Here is a 27,520-nt window from a genome sequence, read left to right as displayed (position 1 = left end):
ATCCACCCTGGCCTTTAGGCTACAAACCTTCAAGTCCAAAGTAGTTGTAAAAGGAGAAAGTAAATCTTTATCTGCATATTGTGAAGTTCTGATAAATTCAGTTAAAGCCTGTTAAATTCTGTTTGAAATATACTAGGGACATACAAACACACACAGGAAAGACATTTAAAATGTCTGTACATTTATACAATTAAAGGCATACAAAACTGTACATTGTTAATGCTTCCAACACACCGTGGATTTGTTTCTTCTACAGTAACAAATACAATCCTCATTCAGTCTATGAAGCATTAAGCATAACAAATGTTCTACATCCAAACACAATACTATTTCTTGTACAAACACTGAATAAGTACTTTTTTACATTATGCAAATCTGACCAAATATATGCAAAATATTCCATATGTAAAAACAGACATGCAAAACAAACCTAAAAAATCTGCCAACTAAAAGTTTGTTGCCAAAAATCGGCTACCATTGCACACACATATGATTGTTTCTACCCTTTTTCAAAGCTTCTCATATTGTGTGGACCTGCAAGGAAATGTGCAGAACACTGTGATATTGCAATATAAACTTGAACACAGATACATCTGCAAACACAAAAGAAATACAAAAGCAGCAACTGCAATTACTGAGTCTAGTGAGTTTCTAGACTTTTTACAAGATGAATCCGTTAACCTTTTTGTCACCATGTTTTTTTTTAGTTAATGTGTATTTTTTATTATAGGGAAACAAAGTCTAGTGGATGAAAAAGATAACTATTCTAAGATTACGTAAAAGTGATTTATTGAGTGGTGCATAAACCACGCTAAATGTAAACAAAACCATTTCATTACCAGAAAAATCTTCCTGAAAAGTCCTTAATGTTTTCTGAACAATCTTTTGCTAACTCACAGGATAACCATGACTCAATAAAGGCCACATAAAAGATGTATTTTGAAAAATGATTTCCTTTTATCTTCGGCAATAACACGTTATTGTCCATTCAGAACCTATGTTGGTGCACACTGTCATGCTATGAAAAAGCACTCTAGTACATTTCCTCTCTTTGGCAATTCAGGTGATTTCAGTCCCGACTGGGACTCCACTGTTTACGTGTGTTTCAGTCATATATGTTTTCCAGTCAGGAAGAAGAGTGGTCGGTCCTCCTTGGCGTTGGCAGTCTGGAATTCATCGCTGAGCCTGAACCTCCACTCCTCCTCCAGCTCCAGCCTGCCCACCGTCTGCCTCAAAGAGCTACGGTCTGCGCTGATGACACACAGTGTCGCACCTACAGCGAGGCACACAGAAGGGAGGGGGATAGAGACTTTAGCACATTTAGCCATTCAGATTGAGATCTGAGATTCCATATATAGCTTGCTCTGTACAGTACCGTTATTAAAAAATACTAATTGCAAATGCGCCATCTGTAACACCTACAGTGGTATAATTTTTTTACATTGTCTGTATTTGGTCTGCCTTTGTACCTTTGAGGAAGGTGAACTTCTTGAGGAACACAGGAGTCACAAAGGAGTCAGCAAAACAGAGGAGAAGGCCACTGAACAGCAGCCCTGTGGTGCTGATGTTGACAGAGTGAGGTCTAGAACTCACAAAACACACCGTCACCTGCAGGATGCAAGAACAGTGACTTTTATACGTTGTGTGTTTGAATTTATGGGTGTATAAATCTATACTTCTGTTCATAGGTAAATCATTTACCACAAATAAAGAGACTGTGTGTGTGTGCGTGTGTATACCTCAGGTCCCAGGTTGAGATAACAGTCCACAGACAGTACAGGGTGTGTGTAGTTCTTGTTGCTGAGTGGAAACAGCTTCTGGCTGGTGTGTTGAAGGTATTTTTCCAGGAGGAGCTGAGCTGGTGTAGCCAGAAAAAGGTGCTTGCTGTCTGGGGCACAGATGTACTGCGAGGGCCCCACTGAGGTGGGAACATCCGTCGTCTGGAGAAATGTCAAACTTTTGCTTAATAATCTTTGTGAGGCTTTCCATGAAGTTTTGAAATAGTAAAATATCTTTCATCAGCTGTTACATGCCTACACAGATTCATAGTTATATTGACTGCTTGAGTGCTAGTCCAAATTGTATTAGCTACCAAACATACTATAGCCTGTTTTTGAAGCCTGGAGCCAAAACAAGTCATAATCAGTAATTTAATGTGTTGTTTGTTTTGATTAATGATGGTCAAATACAATGTTGTATTGAATTTGACCACTGAATTGTTTTTTTGCAAAAAGATTATAATTTGTTCTTGTGTAGCTGCAAATGTGGCGTTATATGTGTATGTGTAACTGTACTACTATACTATATACTATACAAGTGAAGTAATAGTTATTAAGTATTCTTAAAATCTGTTTATTCTGCTTCTCTGAGTGATATGTGGTTGTGTTGTCATGTGTCTTCAGCATCTACCTTGGTCTTGATAATAAACGTTCTGTATCCTCCTATGGCGATTTGCTTCTTCATGAGGCTGAAGCTGTTGAACCGGCAGATAAGCAGTCCAGCGCTGTGGAGCCTCAGGGTGAAGTCCACATCGTGACAAGTGAAGCGGTTCTGGTCATACTGGACATTCTGGCTCCGGTCGACATTGAGGAGAAGGAAGTCATGAAGGTGGCCTCTGGAAAATGGCTCCCTTTGTTTATTACCTGGATGAAACGAAATAAATGCAGCTTCTAATTTATTTCAGTCATAAAGCAGAAACGTTATGTTTACTCATTGTGATTTACAAAGTAAACCTTCATTCAGACATTGATGCTCTGTGTGGCTGGGTATCTGAGGCTGCACACTGCCTTATGGGGGTTTGTTTAAAGATTGGAGATATACAGTAGCTTGGAGCCAGACATGCTTCAAAATAATATCTGTCAAATCTTTAAGGTAAACAAGTAAACAGTGAAGAGATGAAGACATCACAACCTGTATCTGCAGTTCAGATTTGAGGCATCTAAAGCAAGTAGAATCTGCCCTGAATGTTTCAAGGCAACTTAATGAACACACATAGTAGCAGTTTATTATTTCGAAGTATCCCGTGCAGTCCAATACAACAGCCTTGCAATGGTTACTATGTTAGTGAAGCTTATAGCGTTTTGTGCTTATTAACATTTTGTGTGTGTGATTACACTCCATGTAGTTTGTTCTATTATACTATGTAATTCATATATTTGATATTTTGTCCCTGGGAGGGACATGTATATTTTAAGTTAATTTGTATAGTAATTATAAGGACTGAAATGCTGTCAAAAATGGTTCTTGACTTTTCAAGGTTTCTGGCATCATGACCCCTGACCTGTGAGTCCACGGCTGCTCCACTTCCTGATCCCGCATAGTCCGTAGTTGGCCAGGTCTGGGCAGGCCTCCATGTGTTGTAAGATGTGCTTCAGTGACACAGCATGCTCCACTGGAACACTAACGACAGCAGGAAGCAAACAGTAGCTATGTTTAAACCGACTCATAACATTAATAAACAAATAAGTATAGTAAATAATAATTACTACTAGTAAAAGCAAAAGCTTCTTTGTCCAACACACTTATTCATATACAGTAAATAAAGTGCTTGTATGTACTTGCGTGCGTCGAGGTCCACTGCGTTCCACATAACACAGGAGTCATCAGCCAGGATGATGAATGGCCAGACGTCACCTGCTGGCCCCCCTCCCTCCAAACGTCGACTGCGCTCCAGCTCCAAGTTGTGATACGAAAGCTCTTTAATCAGGAAGTGAGCCGCACCTGCAGAATAACAGGAACCGTTTATGAAGGTGGTGGACTATGACAAAACAGTTGATATTGACTTTTCAGTACCGTATGTGTCAGAACTGCTACGAATACCTGTAATAGAAATCTATGAAATTAAGTATAATCCCTACATGTCTACTTGTAGTAGCAGTAACATACCTATTCCGGTGCCGTTAAAGACAGTGGGCAGTACCAGCATAATGTGGTTGGGCCAGTACTTCTTATACACAGCCATCTCGTACTCTTTGACCACCAGAATGTGCAGATGTGAGGCTCCATCCATAGCATGGTACAGGTTAAACAGACCATGCTCATGTCGACCGGTGGTTGGGGTGAAGATGGGACTCTTGATGCAGTCTGGGCTCTGGGGAACAAGAAGATAAAATTTAAAATGACAAAAAAAAATTTAAGATGATAATATCAATGATGATGTCATGTGTTCAGATGTTTTCTGGCTGGTGTGCTGGTCAGAGGTTGTGATCAGAGTGCTTCACTAAATTTACAAAATGCCCTCTCAAACAGAAATCTGCGGTGCACATATCTTCATGAAAATAAATAGGAACCACTGGGCTACAGTAATCCATTTTACCACAAGGACAAGTTTAGCTATAGTCTAGCCTGTAACATCACCTAGTGGAGCTCAAGGGTGTTGCACTGTGCTCAACACTGCAAATCACAATTTAAATGCAATGGTAATGTGCTGTGGTACATATGTACCTAGAAGGGATTAACTGAAACACAGTCTCTGATATCATTTCTAAACAGAAAATGCACATTTCATAATATCAGTGTTCCTTTGCTAAGAAGGCTTAATAGGGATGCACATCACCATTTATCTAGTTGTAGTTTTTGTAGTTTTATTATTATCATGTTCTCTATATTAAACTACTGATATCCTCAGTTATAGTTGGGATCTTTAGCCAAAGGTACCAGATGACTCCATCAGAAGTGTTTGTTGGGGAGTCGAAGAGCTTCCACGACTTTTTGATGTTGTAATTGTGCGTGTGTGTGTGTGTGTGTGTGTGTGTGTGTGTGTGTGTGTGTGTGTGTGTGTGTGTGGGGGGGGGGGACTCTTTCCAAAACCGACAATGTGATATTCACACTCACGTCACGCAGTAATTGGCCAATTGTGTGGAGCTAAGGAAGTAAGATGAGTTTGAAGTTCCCTCTCTGGTTCTCCTTTTTCATTCGTTACGCAACACCATCATGACTGTCTTCCAGGAGACACTGTCTGAAAATGTGCTCTGTTACCTCGCCTCTCTCTATAACAACCAGCTTTTCAAGCCGCCTTTGTGTGTGGCCGTTTGGAAAAGCTATTTACGAGCTAGTTCTTTTCTTTTTACTCTGTACATCAGCATCTGGCAAAAGGAAAGGCTAGTATTTGTTGTTAAGCTTTCACTAAGGAAGGACTCACCCAATCAGAGGTGAGAGGCAGCCGCATGCTCTCCAGCTGGCCTCCTGGTTGGCTGAAGCTGAAGTAGTGCTCTTTAGACTTTGGGATGATGAAGTAAAGCTGAATCTCTTCCCCAAGCAGTAGATGGGTGAATGTGAAGGCATGCAGTGTTGACTCATACATCTGAATATAAGATTAGAGAGGACATACATTATCAGATTATATCAGCTACATTTAATTTAATAACATATACATAATTATTATTATTACTTAACATTTCAAAAGCAGTGTGTGATTGTCAGTTATCAGATTGTGTGTTTGTTGTGTTCTGCTGACCTGGTATCTGGGGTTGAAGCCCAAGTACTGATGACACTGTTCACAGTGGTGGTATGTGTTGTACGCCGCATATTTGGACAGCTTGATCCGAGATGTCCGCCTATGTAGGTATACATCCTCCTGGCGCACATGGTTTCCTTGGAAAGACAACAGGAGAAAAAGAAAGATTAGGACAACAGCACAATATACAGTTAACTTCTGAGGATTTGTTCTTACAAGCAACAAACATTAAGAGAAGATGAATGCTCTGTGAATATAGTTTTGGTTGTGTAAAAAATATATTGACTCGTGTGTGTTTTCTGACTGTGCCTACCCTCAGCACTGGGTTTGTATCCAGCGCTATAGACAGAGCTGATGTCATCATATTTGGGGTCATGGATGGTATAGTCAAAGGGCATCGTCCTTACAATGTCTGGGTTGGGCCAGGAAGCATTGGGTGGGTGGTACAGCACCCCCTCAGCCTGTGTACCTAAATAAACACATTTACAAGCGTTACACAGGAGTTCACAGCATGGTGTATAATGAAGATTCAAATCTGTTCTTGACATATTCTGACAAAATCCTAGATTTTCATCATATTTAGCAGCAATAACAGCAAAACATTGAAAATGTTGGGTAAACAGTAGATAATACAGAAATATTATAGTTGTTTAGAAAGCACAGTCTCCATATTTTACTTAATGTAGTTAAGAAATTGTGGCTACTGTTGCAAATAAACTGACTGTAGTTGATGTCTTCTTCATCGTAGATATCCACCTCCATCAGCCTGATCAGCATCCGAGACAGAATACCCAGGAAGTGCAGGTACGCTCCTGTCTTACCCACCTGACCATGGACAGAACAAAAGGAAATTAATGTAAATATACAGCATAACATGATCTTGAGTTTGAATAAAAGAAAGAAATTATGGCAGAAAGTACCTGTGGGGGTCCACTGAGCAGCAGCCTGCGAGGGTGAAAGTTGTCACTTCGTCCTTCAGTGCGATTTCTGCTGTCCATGTGGTAGGAGCGGGGGACTGTCCACTGGCGGTAGTACAGTGACTGCTCTGTACACGTCATCATCTTACTCAGCAAGGGCCTGCACACAAACAATATAGTTCTTAATTAAATTCCTCCTAGTAAGACTTTCAGTCTCTGATCTGTTCAGGGCACTTTGAGTAAAAGGTCTGGATGCACATAACTGTCTTTTGTTCAAAACTACACATGTCCATTCTGGTTATAATGGAATAAAACAGGATTAACTAATTCAGCTAAGTCTCCTCAAGCCTACTGTTCAGACTTTGATTCATATTGAACCCTTACACCCTACAGTATGTATGGCATACTTTGACTTATCGTTTTTTTCCTTCTTTTTTTATTCCCTATGATTCACTACCTTTGCACCTATATTGTATGGTATTGAATTTTGTGAAGCACCTTGTAAGTCTGTTTTTGAAAGGCAATATAGAAATAAAGTTTAATACTATTATCATTATAGCTTTTCATTTCTAAACTTTAATACACACTGAGACACTGAACCAATCCACTACGATTTTCAAACTACAAACAGTTAAATTAACCCTTTGGTGGTCCGCCTGAACTAAAGCAAATTTTGAAGACTACTTTTAAAGATAAAAGACTATTTTACGTTTTATCTTCAAATAAATAAGGGTAACTTTGCATTGTACTAGCAGTCCATGAAAGTTTTAAATAGTGTTCGTGTACCATGGGCAGAATGGTGGCTGATAAATTATTAGTCAGCTTTTATATCAATCAATACATTTTTATTTGTCACATGAAATCATTCAAGGTACAATTCCAGTGAAATGTTATCCCATCAAATCCTTCAACTAGTGCATGATTCATCATAAAGAAGAATGTGGCTGTCAGATCGTCACACATAAAAAGAGTCACCCGGTTGAATGGCACCGCCATTCCAGAACACCACAGCTCCCAACATCCCGCTGGAAAACGATGCGGGCACGATAGCTACCCAACTCACCATATCATATCTCATATGATATGAGATATATATGATAAATACCTCATATCTCATCACATCAGTCATATATCATACTATTTGTAGTGGTGTGAAAAGAAATGTGTTGGTTTTACCTGAAGCTGCTTGCCCATGCGACTGACATGTGTGGCAAGAATGAAGTACATCGTGGAAGACCGCTGCTGTCACTGGCTGTGATGATATCGTAGAGGGCACGAGAGAGGAGCACAGAAGGCGGGCGACTCACTCCCCGCGCCCAGGAGCAGCTCAGATGAGGAGAGGAGGCTTGCGGGGACAATGAGCCAGAGGAGGTGGATTTAGAGTGTTGCCGACGAGACTGGGTGTTGGGAGGCGGTTGAGGTTTAGGGTGGGGTATTTGCATCTGGGAGAGGGACTGGTGCTGGAGAAGTGTTTGAGTGTAAGGTTGGGAATTTGTTTGAGATAATGGATGGTTTTGACTCTGAATTTGGAGTTGTGGCTGCGGCTGGGAGATCGATTGGGCTTGAGAATAACTCAAAGGTTGGTGTAATGTAGGTTGAGGATACGGAAAAGACTGAGATGGAGGCTGGGGTTGAAGTTGAGTCTGTGATTGTGAGGGAGGTTGTATGGTGTCCATGGTCCCTTTCTGGATATTTGGAGAGGTGGTGCTTTGGGCAGGGAAGGGATCTAAAGCTCCTCTGTCTGGGCATGACTGGAGCTGCTGGCTGCATGTTTTAGGGGAGTAACCTGGAAATGGAAGAAAGAAAAAGTATAGTAGTTAAGATATCCCTTAAAACAGCAAGTGAACATTTTACACATTTTAAAGAACTGTTCATATGCATCTCATCTCACCGTTCTCCTGTCCCTCCTCCTCCTCATTGTCAGTACTGCTAAGTTTCTCCGCGTCACTCTCCAGCAAGTCACTTCCTGGTCCGGGGTTGTGTGGGGGTCGTGACTCTGCTCTCACTAGATAAGCAGCTAGTCCTAGTTCTTGTTCGAGTGTGGTTCGCTGAAGGTAGGAGCAGCTTATCACTCTAAGATCACAATACTTCAATGACCTGTGAGCAGAATGAATTCACTGTTTAAACCCCAGATTATATTTACTACAGCTTCTGTCGCTTTCCTGCAAGACACTATAGTATAACACTTTTTCATTAAGATTATTCTAACGTTGCTCCACATTAGACCTATTTTCGGTCATATAACGTTAACACTTGGCAATGGAACTGCAGTGCATTGAGGCTTAGCAACAAAGGGTCAAAGTTTTAGGTCAGAAGTTAGAGAGTTATGATCAGAACTCTGTGTGTACCTGGGCAGCGATTCTCCCAGTGGCTCAGCTCCTGACAGGATCAGGATGCAGGGAAGCGACTCCAGTTCCAGGTAGGTCTGAGGAACCCAGTCAGCATCCTGGATCTTCAGCCATGTCTGCAGAACACACACACAAACACAAGTACAGAAAAATACAATTTTCACAGTCAGTCAGTGCATTTTTACATCTCTAGTTGTAAGATAATCTATCCATAGAATTATTTTGCCTGTATTCCATGATATTGTGACCTACTACCCCACCTTGATCTGATCAGTGAAGCTCTGTCCAATGTTAAGAGCTTGGTTTGGATTCCCCACTATGATTTCAAAACTCTCCTCCAGACCCAGCTGCCTCCTAACTCTGGACAACCGTCGGTGGGCCCATGCTGCCAGAGCCAAAGATGGGATCCGCAGCAGGACCATGTGGCCATGGTGGGCGGGACATTGCTGGGCAGCAGTGAGCAGTGATTGAACAATCTCTAGGGTCTCCACAGAGGTGTGTTTGTGGAGATTGTGGGAGCTGCTGATTCTGCTGGATGCAGCCATCAGAGCTACGCAGTAGTGTTGGATCAAAACCGTAGTCCGGATCACAGCACTGTGCAGTTTAGGGAATCTGGGAGAGAGAGAGAGAGAGAGAGAGAGAGAGAGAGAGAGAGAGAGAGACTGTAAAGGCTTCTTGCTCTATTTTTTTGTGCAGGTCTGCAAGTAATTCAAACATGCTTATGAAGAGTAGGGTATTTGTGTAGATTAAGCATGTGTATGTTTGTGCTACCTTTCTTCCAGGGCAGATGCCATACTTTCAAAGGAGGAATCATAACGCAGCAGAGGCAGGTTGCTCCCTGAACGGGTCGACTCTAAAAGCTCTGAGACACCATAGTAGCGCGTCTTCTCATGATACAGGTCCACATCCTACACACACAAACACGCAATGTGAATTATTTTCACTACTAGTGTTCGTTAAATACAGAACGTGTATCACACACAGCCTCCCATCTTACATTACTGAATGCAGAGGGCCAGTGGATCTCATTGTAGGGGCTGATGCGGGTATACTGTGTCTGCAGAGCGAAGGGGAAGGAGGTGACGTGGAGAATTAGGATGTTTGGAGCATCTCTGACCTCACGGGAGTTTAACAGCTGGTCCACCAGAGCCGAATCACTGTCTGAGCTACTGTGGGATGCACTGAATGAGAGAAAGAGACAACGACAGAGACTCAGAGAAAGCTAAAACACACTAGATTGCTTTGTTGATGCTCTTCTTGTACCAGGTTGTTGAGTTGATGGAACAATAACAACACGGTCATCATTCTGCACGACTTCTGATCTCTTTCTCATTTTCTCTCTCACACACACTAAACATACCTGTTAATGTCCCAGTGGGCGTGGTCATGGACCAGGATGTAGAGTGTGGAGGAGTTGCTTTGTGCTTCCTGGATGAGGCTATCAATTCGTGCCTGAGCGTTCTGATCCATCTTGACCACATAACGCTCAGCCTCCCGTTGAGACAAACACTCCTGGTCTAAACCCCCAAGCTCCTGAAGGACACCTGAGACACATAGCCAAAGAGAAAGAGGGTCAACATAAAAACATCTTGTCTCTCCTTTACAAAGACAAGAATGAATAAAACCAACTGCTGAGAAAAAAAAAAAGTTGTAACTAACCAGAGCTCCAGAGGTGGAGAACGGTCTGCTGAAATGTTACCTCGGACGGCGGGACGAGAATGAGGAAGCTGACCCTGTCAAAGGAGCCAAGATCCAGGTTTTGTGTGCTGGAGTCTGCTATGGCACAAACATGGGACAGTAGCTTCCTGGCCACTGCTAGCTGAATGGGACGAACCTCACGCCACTCTATGGAGTATTCTACACACACACAAAGACAAATCCATATCATCACACTTAATCAAGGATTGATTTTAAATTGATTGTCCTGGTATCAGCTGTGCACATTTTTTGGCAAAAGGAAGAAAGGACATACAATACATGCAGATGTAATCTCTGACTATTCTTGTGTATTTTACAGTGAATCAAATGGATCCCAGGGAAAAGTTGCATCAGCAATAGGTCAAAAGGCAAATTGAAGAGAACAGTTAGTCATCCCATCACACTACGGCGAGGCAAGGAAATGCATTGCATATATAGTGTGTCCCCCTAAACCTGTCTGTGTCTCACCTGAACAGGTGTCTTTGGGACTTGAAGCTCTCTCTTTAGGGCTGGGTGAGTCTTTTGAACACTGTGTGTGTGGATCCTTTGAACTGTTTGTGTCTTTGGGACTGTGTGTGGTTTTAAGACTCCTCTCTTCAGCGGATTCCTGACTACTGGATAAGGGAGATGGCTCGTTGCTGTCCACAGTGGCACTATCCAACAGGGAATCCAAATCCCCATCTGAGAAACAGAAAGGCACACCTTATGGTGGTGAATTATGACTAAAACACACATTAATAAGCATGCACTGCACACACAAAGGTGCATGTAAAAAAGGCAGACAAACCTTGTCCGAGGGAATTGCAGTAGTGGATGAGTTCCTGGGCAACACCAGTGGAGAGCTGGTGGTTGATTTCTTTCAGACCCTCATTGGGGGAGTACATACTCTCTGCCAAGGCACGACACTGGTGTTTACCTGCAACACACACAGACAAATACAATGAGATAAAATCTGCTTTATTCTTTCTGTTAAATTCTCTGGACAACTTAACAACATTTACACATTTGCATGCATATGAATACACAACTCCCACCTGTGACGACCACACAGGACTGTGTTTCCTGTCCCGGTGCAGTGAAAATAATGACCACGTAGTTGGTGTTTTCAAGCCGTCCTTCCATTAACCTGCTGAACGTTTGCTGGAGGCCTTGAGCCAAAGATCCAATCTTCTCTTCTAACACCACCACGCCCTCTCCACAGGACGACGCAGCGAGCTGGGCGAGCCAAGGAAGCTGGCTGGGGGTCAGGGGTTGTTGGCTCTGGGGAGGTAAGGAGAAATGCTGGGGGAGCCCAGGCAGGGTGGATGGGGTCTGGAGACAGAGTAGAAAAAGGATGAGCAATTTGTTCATTTATTCAGTCTTATTCAGTCTTGTCATGACGATTTGTTTCTGCAATATACGGCATGAAGAGGACAGCATATTTAACTTGAGGTAAAGGGAGATAGAGTAACACTTTGTGTCGTGTTTAAAGTGCTTCATTTTTATTTGTAAATGTGTTTGTTTATTTTAATTTTTAATTTTTAGACAATAGGACACTTCTCAGATGTCTCACCTCTATGCCATAGTGCCTCCCTTGGGTGACTGGTGTTTGAGGCTGCTGGTACTGTCTGATCTCGCTGAGGTGAGACTCCCTCCATGACCTCATGAATATCTGCTCCAAGTCCTCTATTAGGGGCACCTGGTCAAGGCCTTGGTTAAATCAAGGTGAGAGACAAAAAAAGTAAGTGTGGCAAAGAAGAATTCAAAAGACCTTTGAGTAGTTTTATGGAATATGTTTTGAGTTTGGGGACTAACAAAAGCCAGAGTCAGACGACTTAAGCTTGATTCATTCAGAACTGTCTGCCTCTTAGTGGCCATTATGAGACACAGCAATGACATTATGAAATGTCAATCACTTGCCTCTTCTCTGCAGTCTGACTGAACAGTGATAATAGCCTTTATTCTAGAAGAAGGTTTTACACTGACCTAGTTGAACAAGGTAGTAGACTGTGAGTAGAATCTGCATCTCAGTTGACAATGACTGAAGGGGTGATGGTCCATAGTGCTGGTAGACTCTGGGGAGTGTCTGGGAGCTCAAGTAACAACTCTGAAGCAGAGAACTGACAAGCACTTCACTGACATTTCCAGTCAGCTGAGGGAGTGGGCCATGACCTGTATTAATGAGAGGTAAACAGATGAACACAGTGAGGAGGCTGAGAATAACTTGTACTTGGTGCTGTGGCTCAGGTGGTGGATTTGGCCATTAACCGTAAGGTTGTTCATTCAGCCAATCCCAAGTGTCCATGAGCAATATACAAATTGCTCCCGATGTACATGGATAGGCCTATGTTAGATTTTATTTTGCTGTTTGTGTTTCTCTAATTTACTATAAAAAAGTCTCACACTGCAACAAACCCAAATAGAGACCAGTCGTTATACAGGATCGAGTGGTGGGAAAATGAAGTTCTATCTACTCCCAAGGGAGAGAGGGATGATAGTAGAGATAGAAATATATGATTGGAGGCCCAAGAAGCAGCTAAAGTGGAGAAAAAGACGGGAGCAGATAGGTGATAAATACAAAGTGAAAACGGAAAGAAAATAAAAGGATGAAAGTTCATACTCCGAATATAGGAAGCGGTTGAGGGCATAGAAGATGGAGATGTGGATGAGTTGACAGGTGATACAAAGGGTTGAAAAGGTTAGAGGGGGAGGGCAAATAGGCCGGGAAACAGCCTCAGGAGTTGGCTGACTTCTAACCTGAGAGGAGTGGTGAGCTAAACTAGCCATCTGCTGGGTAGTTACTGAAAATCTCAACGGTTCACACGCTTGAGAAAGTCCAGCACTGACAACTGACTTGAAAATGTTAACCAAACACCCGCTAGTCAATAATGACTTTGACTGATTAGCTAGTCAACTCTGTGACAGGTACAAATAATCATAAATAAAGTGCATTTTATCATGATAAATCAATGATACAATTGGTTGACTGACCTTTAAAGATGACAGGTTTCAGTCTGCAGGTGTGTAGCAGCTCATCAGGGATTGTTACAGACAGCCCTGCCGGAGAAAGTGGGGTTAAGGACCCCTGTGATGAACTCAGTGGGGCTGCTGTCTCTGGAAAAATGACGGAAACATATTTCAATTTACAGATACAAACACTACAAGCAACACAAAACATAATTTCCCCATATATTCTTCATTTATCTTTTCGTCAGTATGTCTCTTCTCTTTTTACCTGTTCTAACTCCATTTGTGATGACAGAGGACATGGATAATGTTGATAAGGCTGATGAAGATGGTGGTGTCTTCAAAGTGCTCTCTGTCAGACTGTTGGCAGATGACTCAGGCGACCAGCCCTTGTGCCTCTTTTTTGGAGGTCCAGCATTTGCATGGGACCCTGCAGGATAAAGAAAAAGATTACATAGCGTATTAGCGTTTTTATATTTACAATCTAAATTTAAAAGAATTTAAAGCTGCAGTGGGTAGAAAGCAAAAACATGCAAGTCAGCAGCTCTACCTGTCCCCTCTTAGTTGCACTGGCATATGCATGTGCAGAACAGCCAATAGGAATGCTTTCTCTCTCTCTGAAATGACCTGAGATTGGCCAAAGCCTCCCAACAGGGCTAGATTATCTAAAGCCTGAAAAAAAGTCTAGTTTTCTCTCAGACCACTTGGATTGCAATATGCTGAAAGATCATTACAGAATTGTTGCCCAATGTTGCCAAAAATAAACTGCCACAGATTTAAATACATTTAAAAAATACTGTCATTGGTAAATATATATTATTGTTTTCTTATTTTACAGTTTTTCTGCTTTGTACCAGCTATGGGATCTTGTTGTTGCCCATAAGTAGCTGCTCCTGCTTTTATACTTGTCACTGCAATTTCATTTTTTGAGTTGATATATTGCCACTATTTTCAGTGTCACATTTTTCTACAATACAGTTTGCTTTTTTGCTCCCAGAACACGTTTTAAAACAAGAGGTGATCGTGCTTTTTCTGTGGTGGCCCAAAGGCTCTGGAATTCTCTCCCTTTAGCCTTGAGAGCTTTGGATTCTGTGGAAACATTTAGAAAACACCTGAAGACTTATCTTTTTAGACAAGCATTTAATTAGCCATATAGCTTTGTTCTTTATGTGTTTTTTTTTTGTTTTTTTTTCACTGTAAAGCACTTTGTGACCTCTCTTGTCTGTGAAAAGTGCTATATAAATAAAGTTTACTTACTTACTGACTTACTTTAGGAATAATTTCTTGTATAGCAGAGAAGTCACTTTTCTAATTCTAATAACCCACAAATAAATAAAGTATACACTAAATAATGTTTTAGGATGGACTTCTGTTGATACAGTAACGTAAAGTCGTATTTTAGTCAAACATTAATCTTTCTTTTCCTCTTTCTTGCAACCTCTGTTACTGAAATGCAGTAATAGAGACACATAAAAGGTCCACTTGTTAAAAGGGCCATGAAACATTGACAGGAAGGAAGCTTTTCATTCAGAAAGCAGGAAATAAGAGGAGACAGAGAAGGAATTTTATAACCCTAGTTAATAGAGGTGACAGACAGGGAGAGGGAGGGAGAGAGACAGAAAGACAAAGGACAACCCATAACAAACAATGCAGCTGCCTGCTGGCTCCTGTATAGCAGGGGTGTTATAACACACGCACACACACACACACACACACATACACACACACACACACACACACACACAGTTTGGGCTCGTTGATGGTAGGAGCGCTCCCTTTCAGAGGTGTGAAGACACCCAGGGGAGGGGTATAATGACAACAGACACAATCGGACCACGTTTACATGCACACAAGAAGCCAGATAATGGTTAGAAATCAGACAATTATGCTATACACACTGTAAGATGAGCTACAATATTCAGATCTTTAAAGGTATATTATGCAGTACATCTTACTAAAAAACAATGTATAGACTAATACAAAAGTAATCCCTCACAATCACCACTTATGAGCCAACAGAAGTGTGTGATGTGTGTGTGTATCTGCAGAGACCTTGCCCTCTGCCTGTTCGTCTGTGTTTGGGACGTTTATGGGCGTTTTGGGCCCCATGTTGCTGTGTAACCCCCAGTCAATAACAGTGTGCAGGTTATGCAGCCCATTCTCATTTGCAGGTACCGTAAGGCCCCTCGGCATCTCATAGCGACACACACGTTTAACCAACACAAACACAGGACGAAGCTTTTTTTTCTTCGTGCTTTAGAACGTAACCGCCATGAAACAATAAACAATAAAATTTGATTTACTGCTTTGTTCGGTGCTCTCTCTGTTCATTCGCTCTCTTGCTCGATCACCGCTGCGTTCTCTCTGGCTCGTTGAGCCGGGGCCAACTTTGAACGCTGTGTTTACAAACAGTAAGTCATACTGTACCTCCTTCTACCTTTATACCTCAATGTACATGCAGTTAGTTGATGTGATCAGATTTTTTCAACAACCATATTAGTTCTGACATATAGTATTGTAAGTTAATATTGAGGAATTTATTTTGTGTTTAAATCTTCTTATTCACAGTGTTTATGTTTATCAAATAGATCTTATGTCCTTGATATATACACATCCTTCTGGATATTAACTGGATTATAGAGCTGAAGTTACCAGTGTGCACAATCTGTACCTGTAGCTGAGGGTCTCCCAGGCCTTGACTGATGTAAAGGTGGATGGGCGATGGAGGGAACAGCATGGTTGCCATTTGTCAGCAAGTGGGGGGCATCAGTTATTTGTGGCAGACCACTCGGGTCCACATTTGATTCTGCTGTTTACAGATAGACAAAAATGAATCAATCAATAGTATTAATAACCGTAACTTTGAATGAAAAACATTTCTGTGATTATTACATATTGCCTTCTCTCCACTAGTTTAAGTGAGATACGGGTGTCTGTCAACAACTGTTTGCACTGCCATTAATGTTTAGTGATCTCATGGTAAAATTAGAGTATGTGGTCTGAAACAGTAAAATACTTCTTTGGGCCTGAGAACCCAAACAAATAACCAAGACAACAGAACAATTTTCAACAAGAACTTTGATATCAACGTTGCATTTTTGGATTTGATATTCACATTTCTGTGTGTATGTGTGTGTTACCTGTGTAGCTGCCAGGTGTGTGTGATGAATTTTTCAGTGCCATGTTTGGTGGCTGTTCAGCTGATATTGCATGGCCTTCTGAGAGGCTGGACCCCATCTGTCTCATTCTGCCATCTGAAACACACACACAGACACAAAAACTGTTATTACTTATCCAGGAGACAGAAACATTTCAGTAGCTAGGTAATTGCAATAACTTATTCGTTGTGTGGGGGCACACTTTGGAGTAATAACAGAGGCCGCTTCAAAAAGTAAGTTTACCAAACTTTTAAGCTTTACTCTTTCCCTCCGGGAGTAAAGAATTAAGAACCAAGCAGAAACAACAGGATAAGGTTAGAAACATTGAGAGAACTTGATATCCACAGGGTTAGTGTCCTTGCTCATAGGCGTTTTCACCAGATGGTGTCCATTCAAACTATTTTAATTTGATAGGTTACCTCCAGACTGTGACCTCTGTGTATACTCTGTAGTCTCACCTTTCCCCCTGACCTTAAGGTCCTACCTGTCCATCTGGTCAGACCCATACACTCATTGTTTGTTTTGTCAGATTTGTAGACATTGTTATGACTATACAAGACCTAAACTAAAGATAAAGGCCTCTAACCAAATGCATGACTTGTGATTGTGCTATACTTGCTTATAACGCTACTGCTGAGCCAGAAGGGGACAGTACTACTTTAAAGTTATTGTCCGTAAGATTTTCATATAGTTAATTGTCTGCTAAATTTCTATCTATCAAAGAGTGAGTTAAAACAATGAACAAGGAAATATGCAAAGAAACGGTACGTTAATCTGCCCGGGCACCTACATTTATTTACTGCTGACTCACAACGGCGGACCAACAGACAGAGAAAGATGACCGTTCAACTTCGAGTCCAAAGTAAAATGAAGAAAAAACTAAACTCCAGTCTGTCCTCCATGTAATGAACCACTCTCTCTCCACAAAGTGCAAACTTTGCGGTAAACAGTGCTGGAAAACATCGTGCCGCCCCAATAACCTCGGTGAGTAATTCCGATTAGCACTGTTGACTGCGTTAGCATGGTTAACTATGTAAACTTGCTGCTGCCTCCCCAGCTCTATCATCTCCACGGCTGCGCGTGTCCCTACACTTATCTTCATGGATGTATTAACTCTTAGCTCATCTTAGACTAAACTGCTATCTGTATGGACTAGAGCATGTGAAGGCATCATGCAGGTGAGAACTGCAATCTACTGACGTCATTCAGTCGAGACTGTTCGTTTTTGAAAGGAACTCTGGGAGATGAAGTCCCAGAGGCGCGCCTGAAATTACATCTTACCGCCAAAGCTGCCGCTAGAAACAAACTAACTCAAATCGTACGGACTACAACTTTAAATGTAAACATTCAAAGAAAAAAATTCAAACCCCCCAAAAATGTGTGTTTGGTTCCACCTTTCGAATACAAAAAATTACTCCAGTTGCTCCAATGAAACACATGTAACTGACTCTAAGGAAGGTGTATTAATAAGGTAACCACTTCAGAGCTTTATTTTATTAGTTTCCTCTTTTCATATTATTTCATATCACAAGGTATTGTGTGTTTGATTTGTTAAATGTTCATGTACAGTAATATGGAGTTTAATCTATTCCACTGTGAAGTGTTTAAATGCGTTGTTATCTCTTTGTTATAAGAAGTCATACTAACATTAGCTTTTTGGCATTGTGAATACCGACAGAGGTATTTTATCTGTCCTGTAGCTCTTACGGTGTTTCATGAAGAAAAGGTATAAGGAAAGAGAAGGTATATTTGTGTTCAGAACCAGGCTGACGGCTGAACGTAAATAAAGGCTTCTGGAAACATCAGTACGCTTCACCATTGTCTGGCTGGGGGTTTGCTACACTTACCGTGTCCCCGCCAGCAGATGGGAGCTCCTTTGACCAGCACGCCCTGGTTGTTTCGGTGCAGATGGTACTTCAAGTGCTTCTGTTTCTTGGGCTGGGTGCTGAGCTTCAAATTAATGTGGTTGGAGAACTCTGTGAAATAGCGAAAGCCTTTCTCTCCACAGCCTATACAGTTCCCTGAGAAGCCTGGATAGAGCACATATACAGAAAATGTACGATTACAATAGGCTGCATTTTATGTTCCTACAGTCACACATGTCATCAACTTAAAGGAATATTTATTAGTTACGAGTAAAAGGAGGGATAGTATCTAACTATAAAGCTACATTTTCACATATGAACTCTGGACAACGTCTGAGGAATTACATCCCGACATAGTCCGGAGTTTCCTTTTTACACATGTAGCAAATGTGTTCTCACTGGAAATAATCTGTTTGATTTAGACAAAGGGTGGTGCTGGCTAGAGCGTGCAGCAGACTGAATTACACTGCGTCATGGAGACGTTCATAATTTCGTCATAAACAACTGAGTCTCTTGCTGTTCCTTGAATTTGATGATTTTGGCGTGGGCCCTTACAGACAGAGGTTCATGTATCTCGTCATCTCTCCAGTTAGACATTTTTGTTGACCCTATTTCTTTACCCTCGTAAGTTTGTTTTCTTCCGGTTTTGAGCGAGTGGAATTAACCTCATCAACATGCCCACTCGCTAGCTGCACATTTTCACACAAACACGTTCAATATTAAAAACTTTGATTAACTGCACGGGCGGAGCTTCAGGGGTCTGCGGGCAGACTGACTAGGGCACCTCTTCAGCTGGCTGTCTTCTTGGATGAGTGAGTCTCGAGTAAGCCGAAAGCAGCAATTCAACAGGCCAAGCAATTGACTGGTTCCGAACAGGCCTATTTTCAATGGGCACTGCACTAGTTTTTTAAATTTGGAGAGAGCCTGGGTTGCTGCTTTCCTTTGTCTCCAGTCTTGATGCTAAGCTAGGCTTAACATGTTTCATCTCCTCTGTACTTAAAGCACAGACACAAGGTGGATCTCACTCTTGGAAAAAAAGCAAATAAAGGTATTTCTGTAACTATTCCTATAAAAGAAAATAGACAATTTGAGGGTTTTTCACTTTTTAACAAACAGTGATGATATTTTCCTGTTTCTCTGTGAGTCTCCTTCCTCACCCAGCAGTGCGTTGTGACCCCGTTCGTCTGGCAGAAAGCGGCGGTCCACGGCACACACCAGCAGGGACTCAGGGTGGGAGGGGGACTTCACCCCAACCAACATGAACCCAGGGGGCACATCCAAGGGATCTGACGCCAGCGAGGACAGACGCAGGTCCCTGCCTGCCTGACAGAAGCCTGTGGGGAGGAAAAGACAGGATAGGACAGTCATTTTCACAAAATGATCTGGTAGCTTTTCTTTGACTTTTAGATTACTGTGTCTCATTTTAGCATAAATAAGAAGACCAATGATATACACTATGTAGACAGCCAGCCTGGATATTTTTCTGACGCTTATTCGCCTTTTATTAGTTGTCATTGAGATTTCTAGTGGAGGCAAATTAACTTTTTTCTTCCCAACTACACCACAACCAAACACACTCACAAAACTGACCCTTGCAAATAATGTGACTGTATATCCAGCAGAATGCACCCATTCCTCATTTGCATGATCCTTCAGTAAACCTACAGCACATGCATAAATGAGGTGAACACTGATTAAATGCAAGATGTATCCCTGTACAAGGAAACTGCAGTTTCAGGTTAGTGTGCTTGTTTTGAAAATCTCCTCGTTGCAATTGTGACTGTAATGCAGTAAAGATTCTTTGTAAATGTGGCCCTGTGTGTGATTCAAGTTTTTCTAGAAGTTGTGTATGTGTACAAACCATCCGTGGTGCAGCATCCCTCAGATGGGGGCTTCATCTGATAGGGTATTGGGGGGCTGTTAGACTCTGAGCCATCTTCATCGTCTTCATCATCATTCTCTGTACGACCTGGTGGGGATGTATGCACACAAAAAAGCATTTTTAATGGTGAACAAGAGACAAGCAGATGCAGATGCAAAAGAGATGTCATAATTCAAATTGAGGAAATAAACTCTTTTGCTGAACTCGTTATCACATCTTCTCCATTGCATCCATGCAACCCACCATCATGTGCCAATGGCTGCTCTGTCTCGAGGTATAGCTGTGAGAAGACAGGGCGAGGCACTATGGTGTTTGATCTCAGCGATGCCTCAATGGAGTTATGGAGGACCTCCTCAAAGCGCGTAGTCCGCAGCTGGCCTGCATAGGAGTTCCCCATTGGTGTCCTGCAAAACCACAGTCACCTTGTGTTGGACACTCAAAAGGTATTCATAAGCTCACAGTAAATTGATTTTGTTTGCTTGTCCAGTTCAACCTTTACTGCACTGAATGACAAGCTACTTGTCAGGTACTCTAAATACAGACTTACCAGCCATTCCATTATAATGTAAAGTAATGTCAGTTTCAGCTTTAGAAACAAACAGGAAAAACAGATTTTATCATAGTGATCTGGCCAATAAGGTCCTTTAGAGAAAGAAAAAGATCATAAAAGAAAGCACTATGACAAAAAAAAGAACTCTGTATGTGATAAAAGACAGAATACATTGAAAGTTAAAGCCCTCTGACAATGAGAATAAATGTACTGCTTAATATTGTCAAAAAGCACACACACACACACACACACACACACACACACACACACACATTATGCACTGACGAGCACTGAAATCCACTGAAAGCACTACTCACATGGAAACACACACACATAAACAGTGGATGGCATCTGTCCAGACAGCATGCCATAAAATCAGCTGAACTGACAGAGTCAGGACACCCTGACCTAGATGCTACACTGTTTTTCTACTTTCTCTCTCTCTGCATCCCTCTCTCTCTCTCTCTCTCTCTCTCTCTCTCTCTCTCTCTTGTTTTCTCTCTGATCAACTCTCTCATCTGCTCAACAACAGATGAGAAACACTCCAATTAATAAATTGTATGCATGTACTTTTTAAAAATGTGTACAGAACACTGTTGTTTTAATTGTTTAGGTTTAACATATGACCATAAGTACATTTGCTTTAGATTATTTGATCATTTTTATTCATCTAATTTTCACATTAAAAGGCATGTAAAAATGATTACAACTGTGTATGTATTTTTCAAAGTGAATGTGTTCAAGTTATTGTATTAGTTTTAGTAAAGTTTAGTCATTTTAAAAAGTGTGTTAAAGAACAATAGAAAATGTGAGAAAAATTGAAGCATTTTTGAACATTTTTGAACAATGAACTTAGTAAAAGCAGTGCTGTATTATTTGTTTGCAAGACACATCATACACTACTGACTACTTTAGATCATGTGTGGGGAGTCATGCATGTCACTGTTGCCATGCTCATCTTGAAAATTACAATAATAGATTGTAAGTACATAAGATCCTGAATTAACGTGTCATATATACTGACTAACCAATGTGTTAGATGGTAAATGGTAAAAAAAAACTGGGTCAGTGAGGAGGGGAATAACTAGGCCGGATTGTAAACACCAACTTAATCCCCCTTATCTAAACCTGGGACTGCACATATGCTGGCTGCCAAACACATACACACACACACACGCACACACACACACACACACAGAATGAGCATGCTATTTCATCACAGTGTTTTTAAGGACACAGCCTAGTTTTCTAGGAAAGCAACTGAAGACCCTCTGACCGGTCAGTTGGTCTCTCCTCACATCCATCTCTCCCTAATGCCTTTCTCCATCTTCACTCAGGCCTCCATGGCAAAGTCTTACTATTACAAATAATTCTCTGTAAGAAGTTGGTGTTGCCATGCACTTCTTGGAACTATTTTCCTCTCCATATAAAGGCAATTACCATAATTTCCCTAATAAATGCTTCCACTTTATATAACTGTAATTTAGATCAGTTCAGCTCAGTATTTTCCACCATTCAAGTCTTACAGGGGCAATCCAAGCCTACTTATCAGCCTAGGTATTTTAGTCGCTGATACAGTAATGGTGCTTGGAGACGTTTTACAAGTAATAGGATAGTAATGCCTTTAGCAAAATATAAAATGGTTAGATCAATAAAAATGAAAAAGGACCACACACACACACACACACACACACACACACACAAAAAAATACATATGACAAACCTGGTAGCATGAGACTCACTGACGAGTCAGCAAACTGCAGGTCATCTTACTGTAATGAAAAAACAAGCCTGTCAGATTACAGACTTAAAAGTGATGCACTGCTTTACAAAACAATGCATTGCATCCCTTGACAGCAAAAACATTTATATTTTCCATTTAATTTAAACTTTATTTGTAGCCTGCTTTAGCAGAAAACATTTAAGAAGAAGCCAATGGTCCTTAAATCTGCTCTTTCAACAGAAAAAATGAATCTTCATGTTTCAGCTTTTTACATGGCCCCACGTTTGTATGCCTTCTTAATTGTGCTATACCCCCACATCCCACTGTGCAATACGGTGGGACAAACCCAGAATGAAAAAGTAAAACAATCACAGCAACACTGTTTTAGTTTGTAAATCAACCTGAAAATATAAAAGTATTATTATTATTATTATCTATAACTTGAGAAAAAAAATGACATATAGACTGCATTTTGATAGTAATAACAGACCCTTAGGGAATTTACTTTTGGACTGATCTCTGCCAAAAAGGCTCTTCAGCTACATGCTACTAGCTACAGTACGCTGGTGGAGATTTTCTCTAGACATCTGCCCCTTATCAAATAACGTTCCACATGTTGATGTAAACATGCCAAGTCCTGAGAATGTGCTCTCAGCTTTACATTCTCCTCTTGAGATTCATGTTGGAGATGGACCCAACACACTCTCTCTCTCACTCAGACACCCACACACACCCACACACACACACACACACACACACCTCACCAGCCACCTTCTGCTTCCACACTTTCATATGTAAAGACACAGTGCAGGCTTTTAATGCCTTGCACCACTTTGTAGAAAGACAGAGGACGGAAAACAAAAAAGCCCTGTCATAACACAGCCGGCACTGAGAGGAAGTAATCACACCTTCTACCAAAGAGCAGTCTGATCTTTTTACAAGCAGAGGAAGAGGAGACAGGGAGGAGATAAAAGCAGAGAGGTGTATTCCACCTTTTATTGAATCTTGACTAAAATCCTAAACTACTGACCAACTGTTAACCAAATAATCAATACTGTAAGTCTAAATCCATTTAATATGTTTTTTTAATTCCATGGTTACTATTGCTCTACCTTAAAGAGGTAAGCCTAAAATAACAAATAATAATAATTTGGCTCTTTTTCCTGTCTTGCGTAGACTTTTCTGCCAAATATTAATTTGGATCAATATCGTGTAACATCAAAGAGAGAATTTTCTGCAGGTATTGAAAAAGGTCTGTCCACTATAATGTTAAACAGTTTGCTTTAAAATCCAAGGGCTGCAAGGAAGCACACAAAGAAACCTAGTGCTGTGCATTTGTATTGTTCAGTCAAAATGTCCATTTTAATCTGTGGATGCACATGTACTCTTCCATTGTTACACAGATCCGGAATCCTTTATTAAGGACTATCTGTTCATAACAAACCTAAAAGACCCGTAGCACATAAAAGTTGACATGTAGCAGAGATGACAGAAATAAGCTGAATATAAAACTTTAAATTGAAGCTTTGTTAATTTGTTCTCCTCCCATCTGTCTCCCCCTCCTTCCTCTGTCCCTGACGTGGAAGTGGGAGATCCTTTCATCTCCCCCCTACTTTTCTTCTCTGCCTGTCTTTCTTTCACCCTGGGGAGAGAGACACTATTGTGGTGTTTTATGACCCCTTGGACCCCCTTCCCACCACCACTACACTCAAACATGCACATACAAACCTGTATTTAGGATCCCTTTAAACTATCAGCTCCATGCAAACCACGCCAAAGCTTTTATTTTCAAGTATTCAGCACTTTTAAAGAGTTCTTACGAAAACATTTTTTTTTAGGATATTACTGATTCCCTGTCAAATTAATGTAGCGGATCTAAAAAAAAAGAATTTACTAAGAAAGACCTCAATCACTTTTAACCTGCTATGAATAATGGTAATTTTGGACACGATGAAGTAAAAATGCATCTTATTGTATGCTACCAAGGATGTTTTATATTAAGAAAATGTTAGAAAGATATTTGATGTACTAGTTATTGCCCCTGCAAATTTGTCAGGACTATACATTATCCTTGCTAATACATGCAAACGCAAATATACGCTCTCTGCTTTGAGGTTACGGATCTATTCATTAGAGGGATATCTCATGGCCGCAAGGCCAAAGGTGAATCCAAATAACAATGTTTAAGTAAGACTTTGATGTGGCCTATACTTCTAATACACACGTATGTGAATGCACACACACACACTCACCCACACGCTCTCCCATGGACTCAGGCTCAGTGGACACAAAGGGCTTGTCTTGAGGGGTGAAAGGTCATCCTGGGAGAGGTCAGATAAGAACCCCAGGCTCTTTCTCTGTTGGCCAGGCCCACATACCAATTGTACACACACACAAACAAATGCAGCATCCCTGCTATTCTTTCTTTCTGTTAAGCCTGACAAGCAGGGTTTGGTCTCCAACCTCCACCATTGCACCTTTAAATAGCTGATCATATTACACTGTCACACACACAACCAAAGACATTCACAGTTAAGTGAATGCATTCCTCCAAATATGCATAACAATGTGTACAATACGTGTACACACATTATCAACAGAAACTGTACTTGAGTGGTGATGTTTGTGTGTGTGTGTGTGTGTGTGTGTGTGTGTGTGTGTGTGTGTGTGTGTGTGTGTGTGTGTGTGTGTGTGTGTGTGTGAGAGATAAGGCAGAAGAATGTTGAGCAGTGTCAGCTGGTCAGTGCAGCATCTCTTTCAGCCTTGAGCAGTAGCATTAAAAGAGAAAAACGTCCAGCTTTGCAGATGGTCTGTGATCACTGACCCACGGCCACAATCATATGCAAAGCGTTCAGTTGTACACACGCACACACACACACACACACACACACACACACACACACCCAAGCGAACCCTCAGATGGGCTCATCACTGACCGGTGACCCACATCAAATGCACTCATTCACAGTTTGCTCAACAGACACTGAACTGACGGCCAGCTAGCCAACTGGCCAACTGTTCAGCCAGCCATTCAACTATACATCTACATACTCATCCGTATACTGAACTGGTCAGCCACTCATCTAACCTGTCAACTCTGCCAAAACACCGTATTTCCAATCACTACCCTCCAGGCACCCTCATACTAATCATTTACAAACAGTGTTTTATTTCTAAACATGCATTTACAATGTCAATTTATCCAGCATGCTATGCTGGAAAACACTGTCAGTTTTGAGCTACGGTCAGACTATACAGGTAACATACAGATATGCTGTATTTCTGTCTTCTGCAGCACACTGACATTGTGTGCCTACATACTTTACAGTATACTATCTGCTAGAGTTAGTATAAAGAAATAGCTGTAAGGCACCACAAATCTCTAACTTACTGAATATGCAATGCCTGCTCTGCCTGTTGCTTCTCTATGTTGCACCACGTCCTTGAACAGTTTTTTTTCTTCTGCTCTCTCTATCTTAGCATAACTCCAGGGGAACTTGTGTTGTCTACAGGAATGCAAATCTGGTTGAAAGTGTAGCTTAGTTTAAGATTTAAACATTTCAGCTGCAAGAGCTATAACAAACTTAAACTTAAATAAAAAGTAACGACCCACACAAACACTGTCACTTTGCACACATACATTGTATTATTTGTATCCATTGTTAATTATTTTATAAGCTATTGTATGTTTACTGTGCAAGTTTTGTTTTTGCACTGTATGTTGAGGCCACGTCTAAGACGATTTTCTGTCATGACAGCCAATAAAGTTTTCTGAATCTGAACTGGATCGACGAGTGAATTTTCACACATCCAACTCAGCATGAAATGTTGTGAGCAGCATCAGGAGTCGGTACAATCTTAATGCACTGCAGCAACTCTACTTTCTCTATGTTTTTCTTCAAGTTTTAATCATAAAACTGATTTATTTAACAGCCATAAACACCAGGACCAATATGACAAAATAAAACAATAGTAAATGCTTTATTAGAGAAATGTTTTAAAAAATATCCTATTATGAAACATTTAGAGTACACAGTATATCTGTTTAAAACAACTTTTTAGAAAAACTCAAAACATGTTTTTGTTGTTGAAGAGAGGTATAAAGGATCTATAAGCACTCACCTGTTTTAGTACATATTGTAGTGTTACATAAGGGCAATTTCCCCGAAATAAATGTAACATTTTGTATTAAACGTTTTTGTGGCAGCCAAAATTGCTTGACCAAAACACATTTTTGGAAAACATGAAATGAATTCATGAGATGCATTTGGAATATGAGTTAAGGCATAATATGAAATGGCTATATTACAACATAACGGATAGGGAGAGAAAAAGAGACCATGTACACTATGCATGACATGGAGGAACCATCTATTGTTACTGGAAAAGTTATTAGTGTAGCCTAGCATCTTACCCGTTTATGATAAGTTAAAAAAGTTTTTGAGAAAGTACAGTAGTTTTCAAGATATAACTTTAGCCATGGAAAGAAAACTGCGGGACATTTTGTGGTTGAAACGGGTTTACAGTTAAATCCCAAAACTCCATATTACACAGAGAACTGTCCTTTTAAGCTTGGTGACGATAAAGATAAACATGAACAAAGTGTGAAAACAGACCACAGGTTTTCCAGCAAAACAGACACATTTTACAACTGAAAGACACAGCTCCCCAGTTTAAACTTCTTCTGAAACATTGTTAACATTGTTACCATTGATTATTTCCTTTTTCCTAACATCATCGGCAACAACTGAGCATGGTGGTCTAGCTTCATCAAGAAGACAAGGTAACGTGTTCTACCTGCAGAAAACACTACGGTAAAACCACAAAATGCTAAAACAACTGCTGATAGAACTTACCTTTACAATGCAGCGGGAGAAGCACAGAAGCTATTCTTCATGAAAAGACTGAAAGTTGATCCAACGTGCTGTCACCATGACTCCGACCCGGCGCGGGACCTAAAAGACTGGACTGGATGTCG

General features: G+C 40.9%; 1 protein-coding gene across 3 annotated transcripts; it reads right to left on the bottom strand.

Annotated features, from left to right (window-relative positions):
- Positions 1–190: 190 nt before the first annotated feature.
- On the bottom strand, positions 191–27,520 carry greb1 (growth regulating estrogen receptor binding 1). 3 transcript variants are annotated; one of them, XM_028586493.1, is made up of 35 exons: positions 27,399–27,520; positions 22,543–22,591; positions 20,513–20,673; positions 20,249–20,356; positions 19,545–19,721; positions 18,370–18,552; positions 16,505–16,618; positions 16,036–16,173; positions 13,633–13,794; positions 13,389–13,511; positions 12,384–12,569; positions 11,971–12,107; positions 11,453–11,729; positions 11,206–11,334; positions 10,887–11,099; positions 10,380–10,577; positions 10,081–10,264; positions 9,718–9,901; positions 9,492–9,628; positions 8,981–9,332; positions 8,721–8,836; positions 8,264–8,469; positions 7,549–8,158; positions 6,376–6,532; positions 6,178–6,280; positions 5,769–5,924; positions 5,456–5,592; positions 5,141–5,302; positions 3,886–4,090; positions 3,558–3,720; positions 3,281–3,399; positions 2,410–2,642; positions 1,740–1,940; positions 1,470–1,608; positions 191–1,273 (listed from the first exon to the last, which is right to left on the bottom strand). In XM_028586493.1, exons 3-35 carry the CDS (start codon positions 20,664–20,666, stop codon positions 1,110–1,112), a joined length of 6,027 nt encoding a protein of 2,008 aa, XP_028442294.1. In that variant the 5' UTR covers positions 20,667–20,673; positions 22,543–22,591; positions 27,399–27,520; the 3' UTR covers positions 191–1,109. The 3 variants fall into 3 exon arrangements, with proteins under 3 accessions (XP_028442294.1, XP_028442310.1, XP_028442302.1); XM_028586509.1 differs by having other exon boundaries at positions 16,036–16,170; XM_028586501.1 differs by lacking the exon at positions 22,543–22,591.

This window comes from Perca flavescens, chromosome 1, assembly GCF_004354835.1.
Source record: "Perca flavescens isolate YP-PL-M2 chromosome 1, PFLA_1.0, whole genome shotgun sequence".
Taxonomy (NCBI): domain Eukaryota; kingdom Metazoa; phylum Chordata; class Actinopteri; order Perciformes; family Percidae; genus Perca; species Perca flavescens.
Note: the sequence above shows the minus strand (reverse complement) of the source record. Positions and strands in the feature narration are given on the sequence as shown.

Bases quoted from the DNA above. Each gene is read 5' to 3' on its own strand.
- greb1 (XM_028586493.1), bottom strand. From the start codon at position 20,666: ATGGGGAACTCCTATGCAGGCCAGCTGCGGACTACGCGCTTTGAGGAG. The intron at 10,265-10,379 runs GTTAGTTACAAC...TATGTGTCTCAG, and splicing joins TCTCCACCTCTGGAGCTCTG to GTGTCCTTCAGGAGCTTGGG. The intron at 1,274-1,469 runs GTACAAAGGCAG...GCCTCGCTGTAG, and splicing joins GAAGTTCACCTTCCTCAAAG to GTGCGACACTGTGTGTCATC.